The sequence below is a fragment of the Opisthocomus hoazin genome, chromosome 27 (genome assembly GCF_030867145.1).
Source record: "Opisthocomus hoazin isolate bOpiHoa1 chromosome 27, bOpiHoa1.hap1, whole genome shotgun sequence".
NCBI classification, from domain to species: Eukaryota; Metazoa; Chordata; class Aves; order Opisthocomiformes; family Opisthocomidae; genus Opisthocomus; species Opisthocomus hoazin.
Window position 1 is genome coordinate 9,724,573 of NC_134440.1, and position 14,659 is coordinate 9,739,231.

General features: G+C 72.1%; 1 protein-coding gene across 1 annotated transcript; it reads right to left on the reverse strand.

The window, feature by feature from the left end:
- Positions 1 to 4,411: 4,411 nt before the first annotated feature.
- On the reverse strand, positions 4,412 to 14,098 carry MFSD12 (major facilitator superfamily domain containing 12). The gene is made up of 10 exons (XM_075444066.1): positions 13,803 to 14,098; positions 9,336 to 9,546; positions 7,929 to 8,052; positions 7,514 to 7,711; positions 7,189 to 7,281; positions 6,993 to 7,085; positions 6,155 to 6,325; positions 5,878 to 5,972; positions 5,374 to 5,504; positions 4,412 to 4,831 (listed from the first exon to the last, which is right to left on the reverse strand). The coding sequence occupies exons 1-10, from the start codon at positions 14,080 to 14,082 to the stop codon at positions 4,737 to 4,739; spliced, it is 1,491 nt and encodes a 496-aa protein (XP_075300181.1). The 5' UTR covers positions 14,083 to 14,098; the 3' UTR covers positions 4,412 to 4,736.
- Between the last annotated feature and the right edge of the window lie 561 nt (positions 14,099 to 14,659).

A 14,659-nucleotide genomic window follows, 5' to 3' on the forward strand; every position in this document is an offset into this window, starting at 1 on the left:
TTGGTGGCTCGTGGGCCCTGCTTTGCTCTTCTGGGGTGGGGTAGGGGGGCAGCGAGCCCCCGGGGTCCTGCAGCCCCTGCCCCAGCCCGTGGTTTATTGCCCCCCCCCACCCTGCTCCTGGTCACTTTGCTGCTGGGGGGAGGGGGAGAGGCGCAGCCCCAGCTCCCCCCGCCCTGCCCCAGGTCCCTCTCGGGGCAGGGAGGGATCGAGCCCCCCGCGGGCTCCTCCGGCCGAGGGGCAGTTGCTGGGTGCCCGTTCCGGCACTGGGTGTTGCAGGGGAGCTACGGCAGCGCTGGGCATGGAGCTGGGGCAGCACCCACCCTGGGTCCCGCCAAGCACCCTGGAGACGGAGGGGCCGCTGCCGCTGTACGGGTGGGACCCTCGCTGGGTGCGGGGAGAGACCACCCTGCCCCTTCCCCAGGGTCTGCACCATGGCCACGGCCTCTCCAGCGTGGAGCGGGGAGGGGACGGGGGGTGGGGGACGGGGGGTGGCTCCTGCCTCCGGCCTGGCAGGGTGCTGCTGGGTGCTAACCCCCTCCCAGGTCCTGTCCAGGCTCAGCGCTCGCAGCCCCCCCGGCTTGGCCCAGGGAACCGGTCAGGGCCATGTCCTTGAGGAAGGGGCAACATGGAGCCCCCCAGCCCTGAGCACCCCCGGAGGTGGGGGGGGGCAGCTTCATTAATAAAACAGTCCTGGCCCTTTGGCTCTGCCTCGCCCGGCACCGGGTGCCCCCATGCCTGACCCCCGTTGGCGGGGAGGGCTGGGGGCGGTCGGTGCCAGACCCCTGCCCACCCCCGGAGCTGGGAGACCTGGGGGGAGCAGGACAGAGCCCCACAGCCTGCGTGAGTGCCCCAGGCAGCTTGGGGGGCTGGGAGGCTCATGGCGAGGGACCCCCGCCTGCTCCCCGAGAGGTGGGGGAAGGGCTCGGGGCAGCCCCCGAACCCCCAGCCCAGGCCCTGTGGTGGCTGGGTCCTTGCTGGCCTCGTGGCATCTTGTACGGGGGGGGAGGCAGGGTGAGCCGAGGTCCCCCCAACTCACCGGTGCCCCAGGCTGAGGCCTGGCCAGTCCCCCCGCCCTGGGGACGCAGTGGCTGGGGGCTCAAGGAGGAGTGGGAGATGCCCAGGCTGCCATTGGCACCCTGGAGAGTGGGCGGCAGCGGGGCCGGGGGGGTCCCGAAGCCCCAGGGTGCGGGACGGGGTGCCCCCCAGAAGCTGCGGGGCTTTGCCAAGGGCACCCGCTCACCGCTGCTCTGAGCCAGCGCTGCCACCGCCTCTTCATCCCCCTCCTCCTCCTCCTCTGCTGGGGCCTGAGCGCCCCAGGACCAGCGAGGGGCCGGGGGGGGGGTCTGAGGTCTGGGGGGGGCACAGTGGGCCGTGAGGAGCCGTGTCTGTGCTCCCTGGAGCTGCTGGGGTGGGCGAGGGCAGCACGGTCCCTCCCGCGGGGCTGGGCAGGGGGAGCAGAGCTGGGGGCCTCGGCGGGGCAGAAACGGGGACGGGGACACATGCGCGTGCACGAGCAGGGCTGCGAGCGTGTTGTGAGGGTCCTGTGAGCGTGCGAGGGGCTGCGAGTGTGCGAGGGGCTGCGGGGCAGCCTCACCGGTGGCTCCTGGGGGCTGGGCGCTCCAGGCTGCCCCACTCCAGGCCCCCCTGGCTCGAGCCCTGCAGAGGACGAGCGCTGGCCGTGGGGCTGCCCCCCAGCACCCTGCCCCATGGCCGTGGGGTCACGGGTGGGCCCTGCCTCGTGCCACCCCGAGGAAGGTCCCCGCGACTCCTGGGGTCTGCACTAGCCTAGGCCAGGTTTTCTCAACCCCCCGTTCCCCCCCGAAAGCCCTCCCGGGGACAGACCCCCGCGCAGCGTCAGCTGCTGCCACCGTGTCCGGCCCCGCAGCCGCGCGTCCCCCTGCCGCAGCCTCTCTGGGGCTTCCCAGAGATTTCCTCCGAGAGGCCCGAGAGCTCCGGCCGCTGTCCTGGACACGGAGAGATGACGGCGGGTGCTGGGGGTGCCGGCGACCCCCATGGCCCTGTAATGGGGGGCACAGACCCCCCCGTGCCCAGACCCAGCGCGTACCCGCCGGCGTTTGCAGACCGTCAGGAGCTGGCACGTGGCCTCCCGCCGGCGCAGCGACACGAAGACGAACGGCCGGGACCGGGGAAGCGTTCAGCCCAGAGCCCGCTGGCCATGGGGACCAGGACACCCCACATCAGCACCCCGGGCTCAGCACCCCGACTCCGTCCCCCGGGCCATGTGGAGGCCGAGCACATTGGGCACCAGGAGCGCCATGTTGGCCTTCCTGATGGCCAAGATGGAGGCGATGGGGACAACTGCCTGCACGGGGGGGGACCAGGCAGCGTCACCACGTCCCTGGCTGCTGCCTGTGCCCCTCACCGCAGCCCCACGCTGGCCCCAGCCCACCTGGGTGTCCCTGAGCAGGAGGTGGAGTGGAAGCAGCCGCGGCGGGAGGGGATGTAGCAGCGGCTGCGGCAGGGCACATCGCGATGCCGGGCGCAGGAGCAGCAGCCTGGCAGCGCTTCCCGCTCAGCGAGCTCCTGCCGGCATGGTGCAGGGCCGGCGTGGCGTGGGGCCGGCGTGGCGTGGGGCCGGCACGGCGTGGGGCCGGCACGGCGTGGGGCCGGCGTGGCGTGGGGCTGGCACGGCGTGGGGCTGGTGTGGCGCTCGGGGAGGGCCCCAGCCCCACGGGCACTCTGCAGCCCCTCACTCCATCACCATGAAGCCAGCACAGACCCTCCCTCAGCGTCCTGCCAGACCCCGGCGATGGGGCTGGGGTCCCCCCTCCTGCCCCAGTGCCCCCAGACTCGCTGAGGGGCCGCGTGCTCCCGCCTGCCCACGGCCGCCCGCTCCGTCCCCTTGCCGAAGGAGGGGTCACAGGTTTGGGGCCTGGCAGGGGGCAGCGGGTGAGGGGTGAGCGAGGGGCTGCCGGCGCCTGTGGGCATCGAGCCCCCTCCCCGGGCACGAGCAGCCGGGGGGGGCACAGCAGGGAGGGCAGGGGTCCCTCTCCTCCGGGCTCTGCCACCACTTCTCCGCCAGCACCCCCCCCTTCTGCTGCCCCGGCATGGGGGGCTCCCGCGGCAGGGTCCCTCCCTGGGGGGGACATGGGGACAGGGCTCAGGCCCTGCTGGCACCCGGAGAGCGAAGCCCGCCCGGTTGTGTCTCCCGTGCCACGGTGGCACACCGCCGGCTGCGACCTCCCTTGCCCCCCTGCTCAGCAGCCCCCCGCACCCCCCCAGCTCTCGGGGCTCAGCTGGGGGGCGCAGCCCCCAGCTCAGCATCTCCGCAGGGAGAGGCTGCGGCCGCAGGCTCGGCCGGACCCTGCCCGCCCGTCACTCGGTGACCCCAGCGGCACCGGGAGAGCCCAGCGGGGCCGCGGCTCGGCCCTGCCCGCGGCCTCGAGGCCTCCCCGCCATGGGCACCACCATGGGCACCGCCATGCTGCGGCCTCGTGGCCTCCCCGGGCCACTTCACCGGGCAGCCCCTGCCCACCCCACGCGGTGCCCGGGCACGGCCCGGCCCGCGCCTGCCGCCGCCTCCTCCTCCTCGGCCGGTGAGGAAGGGGCGAACCCCAGTGCGGGGGCACCGGGGCTGCGGCGGGAGGGCCCGGGGGACGCGGGGAAGGGGCGCGGGGCTGGGCCCCGCCCGCCTAGTGAGAGGCCCCGCCCCCGCTCAGCCCCGCCCCCTCCCACGCCCCGCCCCCCGACACCCCCCCCTACCCCCCACGACCGCCCCATCGCTCACCGCCGGGCCCCGCCCCGCAGGCCCCGCCCCTCCTGCGCGCCCCACGCTCAGCGAGGCCCCGCCCCGCGCACGCGCGAGGGGCCGTGGCGGACGGCGGTGACCCGGCCCGCAGCACCGGGCCCCTCGGCAGCCGGTACCGGGAGACCCCGCGGGGCCGGGGACGCATCGTGGCGGGACGGGGGGGCTGCGAACCCGCCCGCGGGTCACGGCAGCGCCGCCCCGGGCTCGCGGTTTCACTGCGGCGGCGGCGGGGCGGGCCCGGCGGAGCCTCCGGTACCGGGAGCAGCAGGGGCCGCGCTGCGCCAGGCCGCGCCTCCGGCTCCGCTGCGGCAAGACGCGCCCCCACTGGTTGCTTTGCCGCGGGAGGCGGGACATCGGCGCAGGAGCCAATCACAAGGCTCCCAGCGCTGCTGCGCGGCAGCCATTTTGTTTGCGGGCGCAGCCGCCATTGCTGTTGAGGGCGGCCATCTCGCGGGGCTCCCTCGCTCCGCGGGACCCCCCCCCCCCTCCCCCGGCCCCCTCGGAGGAGCGGGGAGCCCCTGGGCACCCCCCACCCACCCAGCTCCGGCCCCCCAGCCGTGAGGGTCCCCCGCACCCGGAGCAGAGCCCGGGCCCCGCGGGTCCTGCCCGAGGGGGTCCCAGGGCCGCCACCAAAGGCCTTCACCCCGGGTGAGGTGCTGTGTTAGATTTTTTTTTTTTTCTTTTCTCTCCTTTTTCTCCTCCGTTAAAAAGTGCCATTGGTACCTACTGACCTGACGAACGGGTTAAAACCGAGGGCCGGGCGCGCGGCCCCGTGCTGGGCCCGACCCCCGCCGCCGGGCCCAGGGCAGCGGTGTCACTGCGCCAGCGCGGCGCCGTGCCGCGGGGACACGTGGGGACACGTGGGGACACGCCTGGCCGGGCGACGCGGCGGGGGCCAGCGCCCTGTCCCGCTGCCGTCCCTCGCCGCGGGGTCCCTCGAGGCAGAGCGTGGTGACGCGGGCCCTGCTCAGTTGACGGTGCCGCTCCGGCTCCTTCCCTCGCCGCTCTCCGTCGCGCCGTAGGGCGGCCCCGTGCCGCTCAGCCCCCGCAGGCAGACGGCTCCTGCGGGGACGGGAGGGAAGCGACGCCTCAGCAGCCATGGCAGCTGCAAGCAGGACCCACCACGGGCCCGCCTGGGCCCGCTGGACTCTCCGGCCGCTGGCACGAGGGGCCCTACGTCGCTGGTCCCCGAGGCAGCGCAGGGGGTCCGTCCTCTCCCCCCGCCCCAGAGCAGGACGCAGCCGGGCCAAGGCGGCTGCTGGGCCGGCACTGAGCGCAGGTGCCCGGTCCGTGGTCCGGCAAGGGGCTCCCCAACCCCTGCCCCCACACAGAGCAGCGCCTCAGGGACCCACGGGGTGCCGGATCTGGACCCCCAGCAAGCAGGCGCAGCCCCCGGCCCCGCAGCCAGGAGCAGGGTGGGGGCCCTGCCCCGTGTGCCCACCACGAGGGTCCCCCTGCAGCCAACCCTGCCACGGCCCCTCCCGCCGGGCCGGGGCCATCTGCAAAGACACGGTCGCTTCAGCCCAGGCTGGCACAGACGCGAGGCTCCCAGGACCCCCAGCTCCACGCCTGGCCCCCTGCCCCGTGCCCCCTGCCCCACTCACGGTAGCGGATACGGATGGGCCAGACCATGATGCAGCACAGAGAGGTGACGGCGGCGACGGCGATGCCCCCGGTGACGAACACCATCACCCAGCGGTAGAAGCTGATGCAGTCATGGCAGCAGAGCTCGGTCCTGCAGGGAGAGGGCAGGGACGCGGCTCGGTGGCCATGACTGGAGCCCGGCCCAGCGCTCCCCAAGTGCCCCGGGGCTGCTGACGGTGGTCCCACATCCTTGCCATCGGGACTGGTTCATGCTGGGACGCGTGGGAAAGCTCCAGGGCAAGGAGAGAGGGCAGCACACTGGACATAGAGATCCCCAGCCCCATCGTGCGGCCCAGAGACGCAGCCCTCGTCTTGGGCCAGAAGTCGAGGAAGGATTTCAGACAAATCAGAGCTGGTTTCCACCCGTGTCTCTTGCTCTGAACCCGGGATATTCGCTGCCTGGCCCCTGGGCGATGTGGCTGGAGCTGCCGCGGGGAGGGTTCCTGCCCCGCAGGGACGCTTACGGGCACGGGTGCAGGTTCTGGATCACCATCACAGCCAGGCCGTTGGCCATCTTGTCCGTGAAGCTCATGGCGCCGTAGACGAACGCGCTGCTGCGCTGTGAGGGGAGAGGAAGGCTCATGGCGCTGCGACAGCCGTGTGCCCTCTCACGGGCAGAGCCCACATCACAGCAGAGCCCGGGCGCGGGCGACGGGGCTGCCTGCACCCCACGGCTCGGGTCGCCGTCCCCCCGGCGTGACCGCCCCAGCCCCGCTGTGACCCCCCCCGTCCATCCCGTACCGTGTTGGTGCCGATGAGGTCTGCGGTCATGGAGAGCGAGGTGACCAGGATGGTGGCCGAGCCAGCCCCGAGCAGCGCGGCCGCCCCGTAGATCTCCGCTCCCATCTGCTTGGCCAGGGCCACCCAGGAGGCGAAGGCCAGGATCCCCAGCATGCCCACGAAGTAGGTCAGCTGCTCCGGGCCAGCGTGGGCACCGGCGGGGGAGAAGGGAGAGCTCAGCGCCCGGCTCGGCACCCAGCGAGGCAGGGCTGCGTGGGGAGGGCGTGGGGCCAGCGGCCATGGACAGCCCTGGCTCTCCCCCAGCTGGCTGCAAACAAGGAGCCCCCCGACAGCAAGAGCCTTGCGGGGGTCCGGGCTGGTTTGCAGCGCTGGCCGCAGCCAAAGGGCCGAGCCCCTGGCAGAGCGGGGTGCCTGGGCAGGGCATGGGGACACCCAGCAACAGGAGAGCTGGGGCTCACTGGGGAACGGGGCTCGCCGCAGCGTGGAGGGGATGATCTCGGGGGGCAGCCCCCTCCTGCCGGCACTGCAGCCCCCCACGCCTGCCCAGGGCGGCTCAGCCAAACCCTCCCTCTGCCTCCCGCGGGCGCCACGGGGCTCTCCCAGCCGGGTCAGGGCTGCGCAGGACAGGCGGGTGCTGGACCAGCAGCGCTTTCCGCAGCCTCGGAGACGTGCAGGGTAGGCCCGTGCCCCCGCACGCTGCCCGCCACCCGCACTGCCCCGTCTGCAGAGGATGCACGAGGGGTCCCTGCTCCCCAGCCAGGCTCAGCTGTGCCAAGCGCTCTGCTCGCTGGGCCTCGCCTGGGGGCTGGCTCAGACCTCAGCAGGCCCCGGGACTCACGTTGCGACCTATCCACTTATTCACAGGCTTCATGAGGAAGGAGGAGAGGAAGCCACTGACATACATCACCAGGGGGATGGTGGCGATGTATTTCTGCAAGAGACGAGGACAGGGAGAAGATGAGCTCCGGCCCATTGGCGCGGGACCCCTGCCCTCGCGACCTCGACACGCGGGCAGGGACGTGCCCGGCGCCCACCTTGGGCAGGAGCAGCGAGTTGGTCAGGTACATGGCGATGTAGGTCTGCGACAGGTTGACGATGAGCCGGGTGGACATGTAGAGCATCGCGACCTGTGAGGGGACAGCGACAGGGCAGCACTGCTCAGCCCGTGCAAACTGCAGGTAGGGAAGGCTGGCACCTTCCATGCCCAACCCCGGCACGGCACAGATGCCCACCGAGAAGGGGACAGCCCCCGTGACGTGGTAGGTGGGCACCCAGGACAGCCCATCTCTCCATCCTCGCCCGTACCAGGGGCAGGACAGCAGCCCAGGACGGGCGCTGCCGGCCCTGCCGCAGCCGTACCTGGTAGAAGGCAGGCTCCCGCAGCCAGTCCTTCCAGACGAGCAGCGGGCGCGGGGGGCTCGCCGGCTCCTTCGGCAGCAGGGACGTGCTCTCCTCCAGCTGGGGCGGCAAGCTCGGCGGGTATGGCTTCTCTTTGGTGCCCAGGTGGAAGATGAGGGAGAACACGGCCCCCAGCCCCACCACGATGAGGGACAGGTTCTGGGTGAGGCAGAGCGGGTGAGCGTAGCAGGGGGTGCCCTTTGCCTGCCCATCACCCACCGCCCCGCAGTCGGGTGGGTAAAGAGGGGTTCCCAAGGACCCACGGAGAGCTCAGTGCAGCCGGTGAGATTTCAGGGCTCTGCTATTTCACTCTCCCCAGCTGAGCCATATCCCACCCAGGGAAGAGAGAATCCCGGGACTGACCCCTGCCACGTACCCGAAATGTGGGGATATCCTGGGGGCCTAGGTGCTCTGTGAGGTCAGGCTGGTCCACCTGGAAGTTCAGCAGCAGCCAGGCCAGGCCATACACAGTGATATTGGCCATGACGGTGAAGGCATACCTGTGGGGACAGCACCTCAGGGCGATGCAGAAGGACGAGCAGAGCTCCAGGCACGGCGGGGAGAAAAGGCTGAGGGAGCTGGGCTTGTTCAGCCTGGAGAAGGCTGCGAGGGGACCTAATAAATGCTTATAAATATCTGCAGGGGGGGGTCAGGAGGACGGGGCCAGACTCTGTTCAGTGGTGCCCAGCGACAGGACAAGGGGCAACGGGCACAAACTGAAGCAGAGGAAGCTCCAGCTGAACCCGAGGAAGAACTTCTTCCCTCTGAGGGTGCCGGAGCCCTGGCCCAGGCTGCCCAGAGGGGCTGTGGAGTCTCCTTCTCTGGAGATATTCCAGCCCCACCTGGACGCGGTGCTGTGCAGCTGCTCTGGGTGACCCTGCTTGGGCAGGGGGTTGGGTGGGGGACCCCAGAGGGCCCTGCCGACCCCCACCATGCTGGGGTTCTGTGACCCAAGGCTGCCCTCCAAGCCAGGCACACTGCAGCCAGCTTGACACCCCAGTGTCATTCCTGAGGTGACACCTCCAAGAGCACACAGCATCAGCCTTACTGGTGCACCTCCCAGCATGCCCAGTCCAAGCCTCAGGGCACGACTGCGAGGAAACCAAGGTCCCTCTGGGTCAGGCTGTCCACGCTGCGGTCAGAGCTCGCCTCTGTCCTAAGGATACCCTGAGCTGCCCGGCCCAGTGCCCTCAGCGCCGGACTCCTTGGCCGCAGGGTGACCCCAGCGCTGCCCCACAGCCTCCTGCCCGACTGCGCCGCGGTCCCCGCTCGCCTGCGGAAGGGGAACTTCTCCCCAGCGGGGTGACAGCCAAGCGCTGCTCCATCTGATAAACGCGCCGTCCCACGGCCTGATCCGGCCAGGTAAGCGGCGCCGAGCCGGGCTCCACGCACGGAGCTGCACTGGCCCTGGGGCCACCCCGGCCAGGGGACAGCCCGCACAGGGCCGTGCCCCGCTCTCCTGGGGACATCGGGGGGGGGGGGTGTCTGTTCCTCCCTCGTGAGCATCACCCTCTGGTCCCGAAGGAGAAGTGTCCCCAGCTCAGGGAGCTGCCCCACGGGCCGTGTCACCAGCATCGCTGGCATCGGGCCGTTCCTTCCTGGTACCACGGGGTCTGGGCCACCAACCCAGAAGAACGGGGTCACTTGGACACATCCTGCAGGACACCCGCACCCCATGGCACCAGGGGACATCAGGCCCTGGCACGCAGGGGACCTCTCGCTACACGAGCGATGATGAACCCCCCCCCCGGGTTCGGGGACCCCCAGCTCTGGCCATGCTCACCTGAAAGCGGTGAGCTCCACCTTCTCATGGTCACTGGTCGCCAGCTCGGGGATGAGGGACAGGTGGGAGATCTGCGTGGCTGCCCAGCCGAACTGGAAGATGACGATGAAGGGGAGGTAGTAGATGAAGGCTGCCCACTGCGGCGTGTTCTCATCGCAGCCCAGGCAGGGGTTGAAGATGAAGGGGAAGGACAGGAGGACGCAGGTGGTGCCTGGGAGGAGAGCGGAGCGGTGAGCGGCTGCAAGCCGTCCTTCCCACCAGGCCCAGCTGGCTCAGATGTGGATGGACAGACAGACAGAGCCAGCCCTCTGCTAGGACAGATCCTCCCCACAGGGCTGGGGAGGGAGGTGGGCCCCTTCCCCCAGCCAGCTGCGACATGTGCAGCCCCAGACTCCCCTCACCCATCCTGCACACGGTGACGTCCCTCCCTCTCGCACCCAGCGCCGAGACAGACAGACAGACGCTTGTCAGCAGACTTCTCCCAGTCGAGCTCCCCCCCCCAGCACCGCCTCGCACCGCTCCGGCCCCCTCAAGAGGCCCCAGGACCGACCCTCACGCCCTCTCAACACGCAGCCACCCAGGGCTTCCCTCCCCGTCCCCGTCCCCCCGACACGCAGCCCCATGGACGCGCGGGCCCCGCCGCCCGCCCGCGGGCGACACGGCACCCCGAGGGCGGCAGGGCTGCGGGCCAGCCCCCCCGTCCCTTCTCCCGTGGGGCTGGCCGAGGGAGCCACGCTCCCTCCACGCCTGCACGACAACACGCAGAGTGACGGCTGGGGACAGCCCCAGTGCAACGGGGTGGGGGGACAGGAGCAGAATGCCCCCCACGCCGGGCTCCGAGCCTTGGGAAGGTCCCGGCTGCGTCAGGCAGAGCGGAGCCCAGCTCCTCTGCCGCAGCGTGACGGCGTGGGGACGCCTGCATGCGGCAGACAGGGACACGCCGGCTTCTCCCCCGCCCCCCTTCCGCAAGGTCACGGAGCGAATCTGCCCAGGCGCTGCCGAGCCCCAGGCGAAGACACGGAGACGGCTGCGTGCCCCGTCCTGCGCGTCCGCAGCTTCACCGGGCGCTGCCGACGACCCGCGGGATCTGCTCCTGCAGCTGGGGGAACCCGCGGCCACCTTGGCCCCCAGGGCCCCTCTCCTCTGGGGGACGTCGCAAGAGCCCCCTGCGCGTGTGCGATCTCTCCTCCTCGCGCCCGTAAGCAGCCATTCCTCCTCCTGGTCGCTTCCCGCAGGGCTGGGGCGAAGCAGCTCTCCCTGCGCCGAGGGCAGGCAGCGACAATCCCGGCTCGGACCCACCCGCAGCAAGGACCCGGCTGGGTGCTGGGTGCTGCCCTGCGCCGGCGCCGCGGGAGCTCCCCGAAGGGCCAGGGACTCGGGCACGCTGCGGTGCCTCTGCCCCGGACAAGCCCGGGCGCCGGGAAGGGCTCGGCCCAGCCCCGCTGCGTGCCCAGTCCCAGGGCTGCTGGTTCGCACCGAGCCCCGTCCGCAGGCTGTGCCCCCCCCCAGGCCCAGGGCCCCCCAGGGTTGGGCTCTGCAGCCCCCCCAGGGCTGCGAAGGACTGGGAGCACTGGGCCAGGAGCTGCTGCAGCCTCCCCATCCACCCCGCACCCACCCACGAGCCATCGCCGCTGTCACGCAGGCAGGAGACCCCTGTCCCCCCCGAGCCCCCCCCCAGATCGCACTGCCCACTGCCGGGGCCACGCCAGGAGCCGTGCTCCTCGGCACGGGGTGCGAGCTGCCCCCCGACACCCCCAAACCCCCGGGGCTGCCCCAGTGAGTGCGGCTTCACTGGGAGCCAGAGGAGTCCCAGGACCCCTCCCCCTCCCCAGCGGGGCCGTGGGAGCCCCCAAGGCCACCCTGCCCCCCCCATCACGCCGGGGCAGGCAGGCGACATCCGGGCTCGCACCTCCGGGCTCCGCAGGGCAGGATCACGGGAACGCCAGGGAGCGTGGGACGGCTCGGCCAGACCAGCTCAAAGAGCCGCTCGTCCCCCCGAGCCCGCTGCGGCAGGAAGCCGCTCCGCGACAGCCCGGCGTGCGGGGTGGGGGCCCAGCACCCCCGGCCCCGCGGCCCAGCGCCGCGGCGGGGAGATGCCACCGATAGCGACTCGCGGCGTCTCCCCCGCCGCTGAGGTTTCACAACGCTTCCTCTGATCTGAGCACGAGTTGCCACCAGAGAAGCCACCGCGCTCCCACGCGACGCGTCTCGCCGCAGCGTGACCGCGCGCGCCGCTGGCACGGCTGGTTCCAGCGGGTTTGTTGGTCAGGCGAGGGGGGCGGCGGGGAGCACCCACTTTTTACAAACACCCCACGCTCCGGCCAGGGACAGGCAGCCTCCTCGGCGCCCCAGCCCACGGGGGGGCCGGGCTGGGCTCCCCGCAGCGGGGAGCGGAGCCGGCTGGGGGGCCGCGGGCCCCGCGCGAGGCGAGGCGCAGGACTTCCCCTTGGCAGCACCCAGCTGGAGCCGACCCACACCGGGGGGGAACAGAGCGGCAGCCACTTCCCCAAATCTAGGGTGCTGAGCCCCCCCTCCCTGACTCACCAAGCAGAGCTCCGGGGAGCTCAGCCGCGCCAGCCGGCGAACGTTGGGCTGCCCGAGATAAATTCGGGCTCCAGATAACAGCACCCACACCACAACCGTCCTCTCTCCGCACAGGGCCGCCCGGTCGAGCCGCCGCTCGGGCGTTACGGTGCCGTTACCGGGGGGGGGGGAAGCGCCCAGGGTCGTTATCTCGGGCTGCCAACGGACGTGCCACCACGCTGACCGCCCCGCGCCCCGCCGCGGCGCAGCCGATGACCCTTCTCCAGGTGCCAGTGTCCCCTCGGACTCGGGGGTCCCCACCAGCCCCTGCACTCCCGTCGTGTTTTTTGGCCTCAGGGTGCGATGCAAGACTGTTAGTAATGTTAGTAACTCACACCCGTTAGTAACTCACACCCGTTAGTAACTCACGCCGAGGGAGTGGGTGCCTCCTCCACATCCCCACGGGGCCCTTACTCACCGGGGCAGCACGTCAGGCGAGGGCCCCGTGCCCCACGGTCACCCACGGGGACAACCAAGAGCCCCCCAGCCACCGGCAAGTCCCCGGTAAAGCCCCGGGCGCCCGGGAAAGCCCAGGTTTTGCCGCTGGTCTCGGTTTTGCCGTAGCATCGACCGGCGAAGCACACAGCTCCCGCCCCGGCTTGGTGCCACCCCCACGCAGGGGGACACAGGGACAGCCTGCAGCCCCCCGCCACCGCGCAGGGATTGCCCGAGGGCCACCAGAGCGGGGACAGTGGCCAGGCAGGACGGGCACACCTCCACGCCCCTTCCCCACCCAGGTCCAGCCACCCGTGCTTGGGGGATCCCCAAGCACCCCGCTGTCCCCTGCACACAGGGCACCCCAGCGCCCACCTCACTGCCGTGGGAGATGCTGCCCCCCCCCACAGGGCACCCCAGCAGGCATCTTCTGGTCTCCCCCCACCCCGCAGGGCACCCTGCTAGGGCTGGTTCACCCCCCACACAGGACACCCCCCCGCCACTCCAGAGCACCCAGTTCGGCTCCCCGCCACCGCAGGGCACCCAGTTCAGCTCGCTCCTAGGGCTGCCCCTCTCCACGTGAGGGGACTCTGTCCCCACCCCACTGCCACAGGGGCTGTCACTGTCCCCCCCCCTAGGCAGGGAGCTCCAGGAAGGCTTCCCTGGGGCTGACACCCCCCTCTGAGCAAAGCTCCCTCAGGGCCACCCCATCTTCCAGGAGGCTTCCCTCCCCGCAGGGCACCCCGGTTCCCCCTGCATCCAGGGCTGATCCCCCACCCCAGAAAGGCACCCCCAGGGCTGACCCCCTCCCACCCTCAGGGCACCCCAGAAAGGCACCCCAGGGCTGATCCTGCACCCCAGAAAGCTTCCACCCCCCCGAGGCCACCCCTCTCCACTCAGGAGCATCCCAGAAAGGGATCCCCCATGCAGGGCGTCCCAGAAAGGCACCCCAAGGGCTGACCCCAGACAGCCCCCCTGGGACCACCCCCCCCCGGGCTACATCTCTCTCCCAGGGCACCCCAGAAAGGCTCCCCGGGCCACCCATCTCCACCCAGGGCACCCCAGATAGGCAACCTCCGTCCCCCCCCCCAGCGCACCCCGGAAAAGCCCCCCCCTGCAGTCACATATCTCTACCAAGGGCACCCCACAAAAGCTCCCCTGGGGCCACCCACCTCCAGCCGGGGCACCCCAGACAGGCACCCCCAGGGCTGACCCCATACCCCAGACAGCCCCGCCGGGTCCACCCGTCTCTCCCAGCGCACCCCAGTAAGCCCCCCACCCCCGGGGCACCCCCCTCCACCCAGTGCACCCCAGACAGGCACCCCCAGGGCTGACCCCATGCCCCAGACAGCCCCCGCCGGGTCCACGCGCCTCTCCCAGCGCACCCCACTGACCCCCCTCCCCGGGGCACCCCGCGCCCCGCCGCCCCCCGCCCGGCCCCGCACCCACCGGCCAGGTGCCAGGCCTTCCTGCGGCCGCAGGGCCCGCAGCCGGCGGCGCGGTCGGCCTGCAGCCCGAGCAGCGGCGTGCAGAGCCCGTCGGCCGCCTGGCCCGCCAGCAGCAGCCCGCCGGCCGGGCCGCGGGGGTAGCGCAGCACGGCGTGCAGGTAGAGCAGCAGGTAGGTGAACCACAGCGAGGCGCACAGGTCGTTCAGGAAGTGCCCGGCCGCGAAGCTCAGCCGCGCCCCGAGCCCCAGCCCCGGGCCCGCCGCCGGCACCGGCTCCGCCATGGCTCGGCGCGGCCCGGCTCGGAGCGGGGCGGGGCCGCGGGACTGCCCGGCCCCGCTGCCCGGTGCCCCCCGCCCGCCCCCCGGGCCGGCTCTGCCCCCCGCTGCCCCCCCCCCCCCGGCGCCGGCGGTGGATGCGTCCGGGGGAGGCCGGGGCCGGGGCGGGGCGGGGCGGGGCTGGGCACCGGGACCGGGGCGGGGGGGAGTGGGAGCAGGGTGGGCAGTACTGGGGGCACTGGGGTGACTGGGACCTCCTCCCGCATAGGGAACAGGGTGGCTGGGAGCAGTATGGGCAGTACTGGGGTCACTGGGAGCAGTGTGGGGGTACTGGGGTGACTGGGACCTCCCCTTGTGTAGGTAACAGGGTGACTGGGAGCAGTGGGGTGACCGTCGGGGTAACTGGGACCACCCGCCTGGGTGTGGATGGGGGTCGCGGGGAGCGGTGTGGGGGTGCTGAGGTGACTGGGACCTCCACTTGAGTAGGTAGTGGGGTGACTGGGACCTCCTCCTGCGTAGGGAACAGGGTGACTGGGAGCAGTATGGGTAGTACTGGGAGCACTGGGAGCAGTGGGGGGGCACT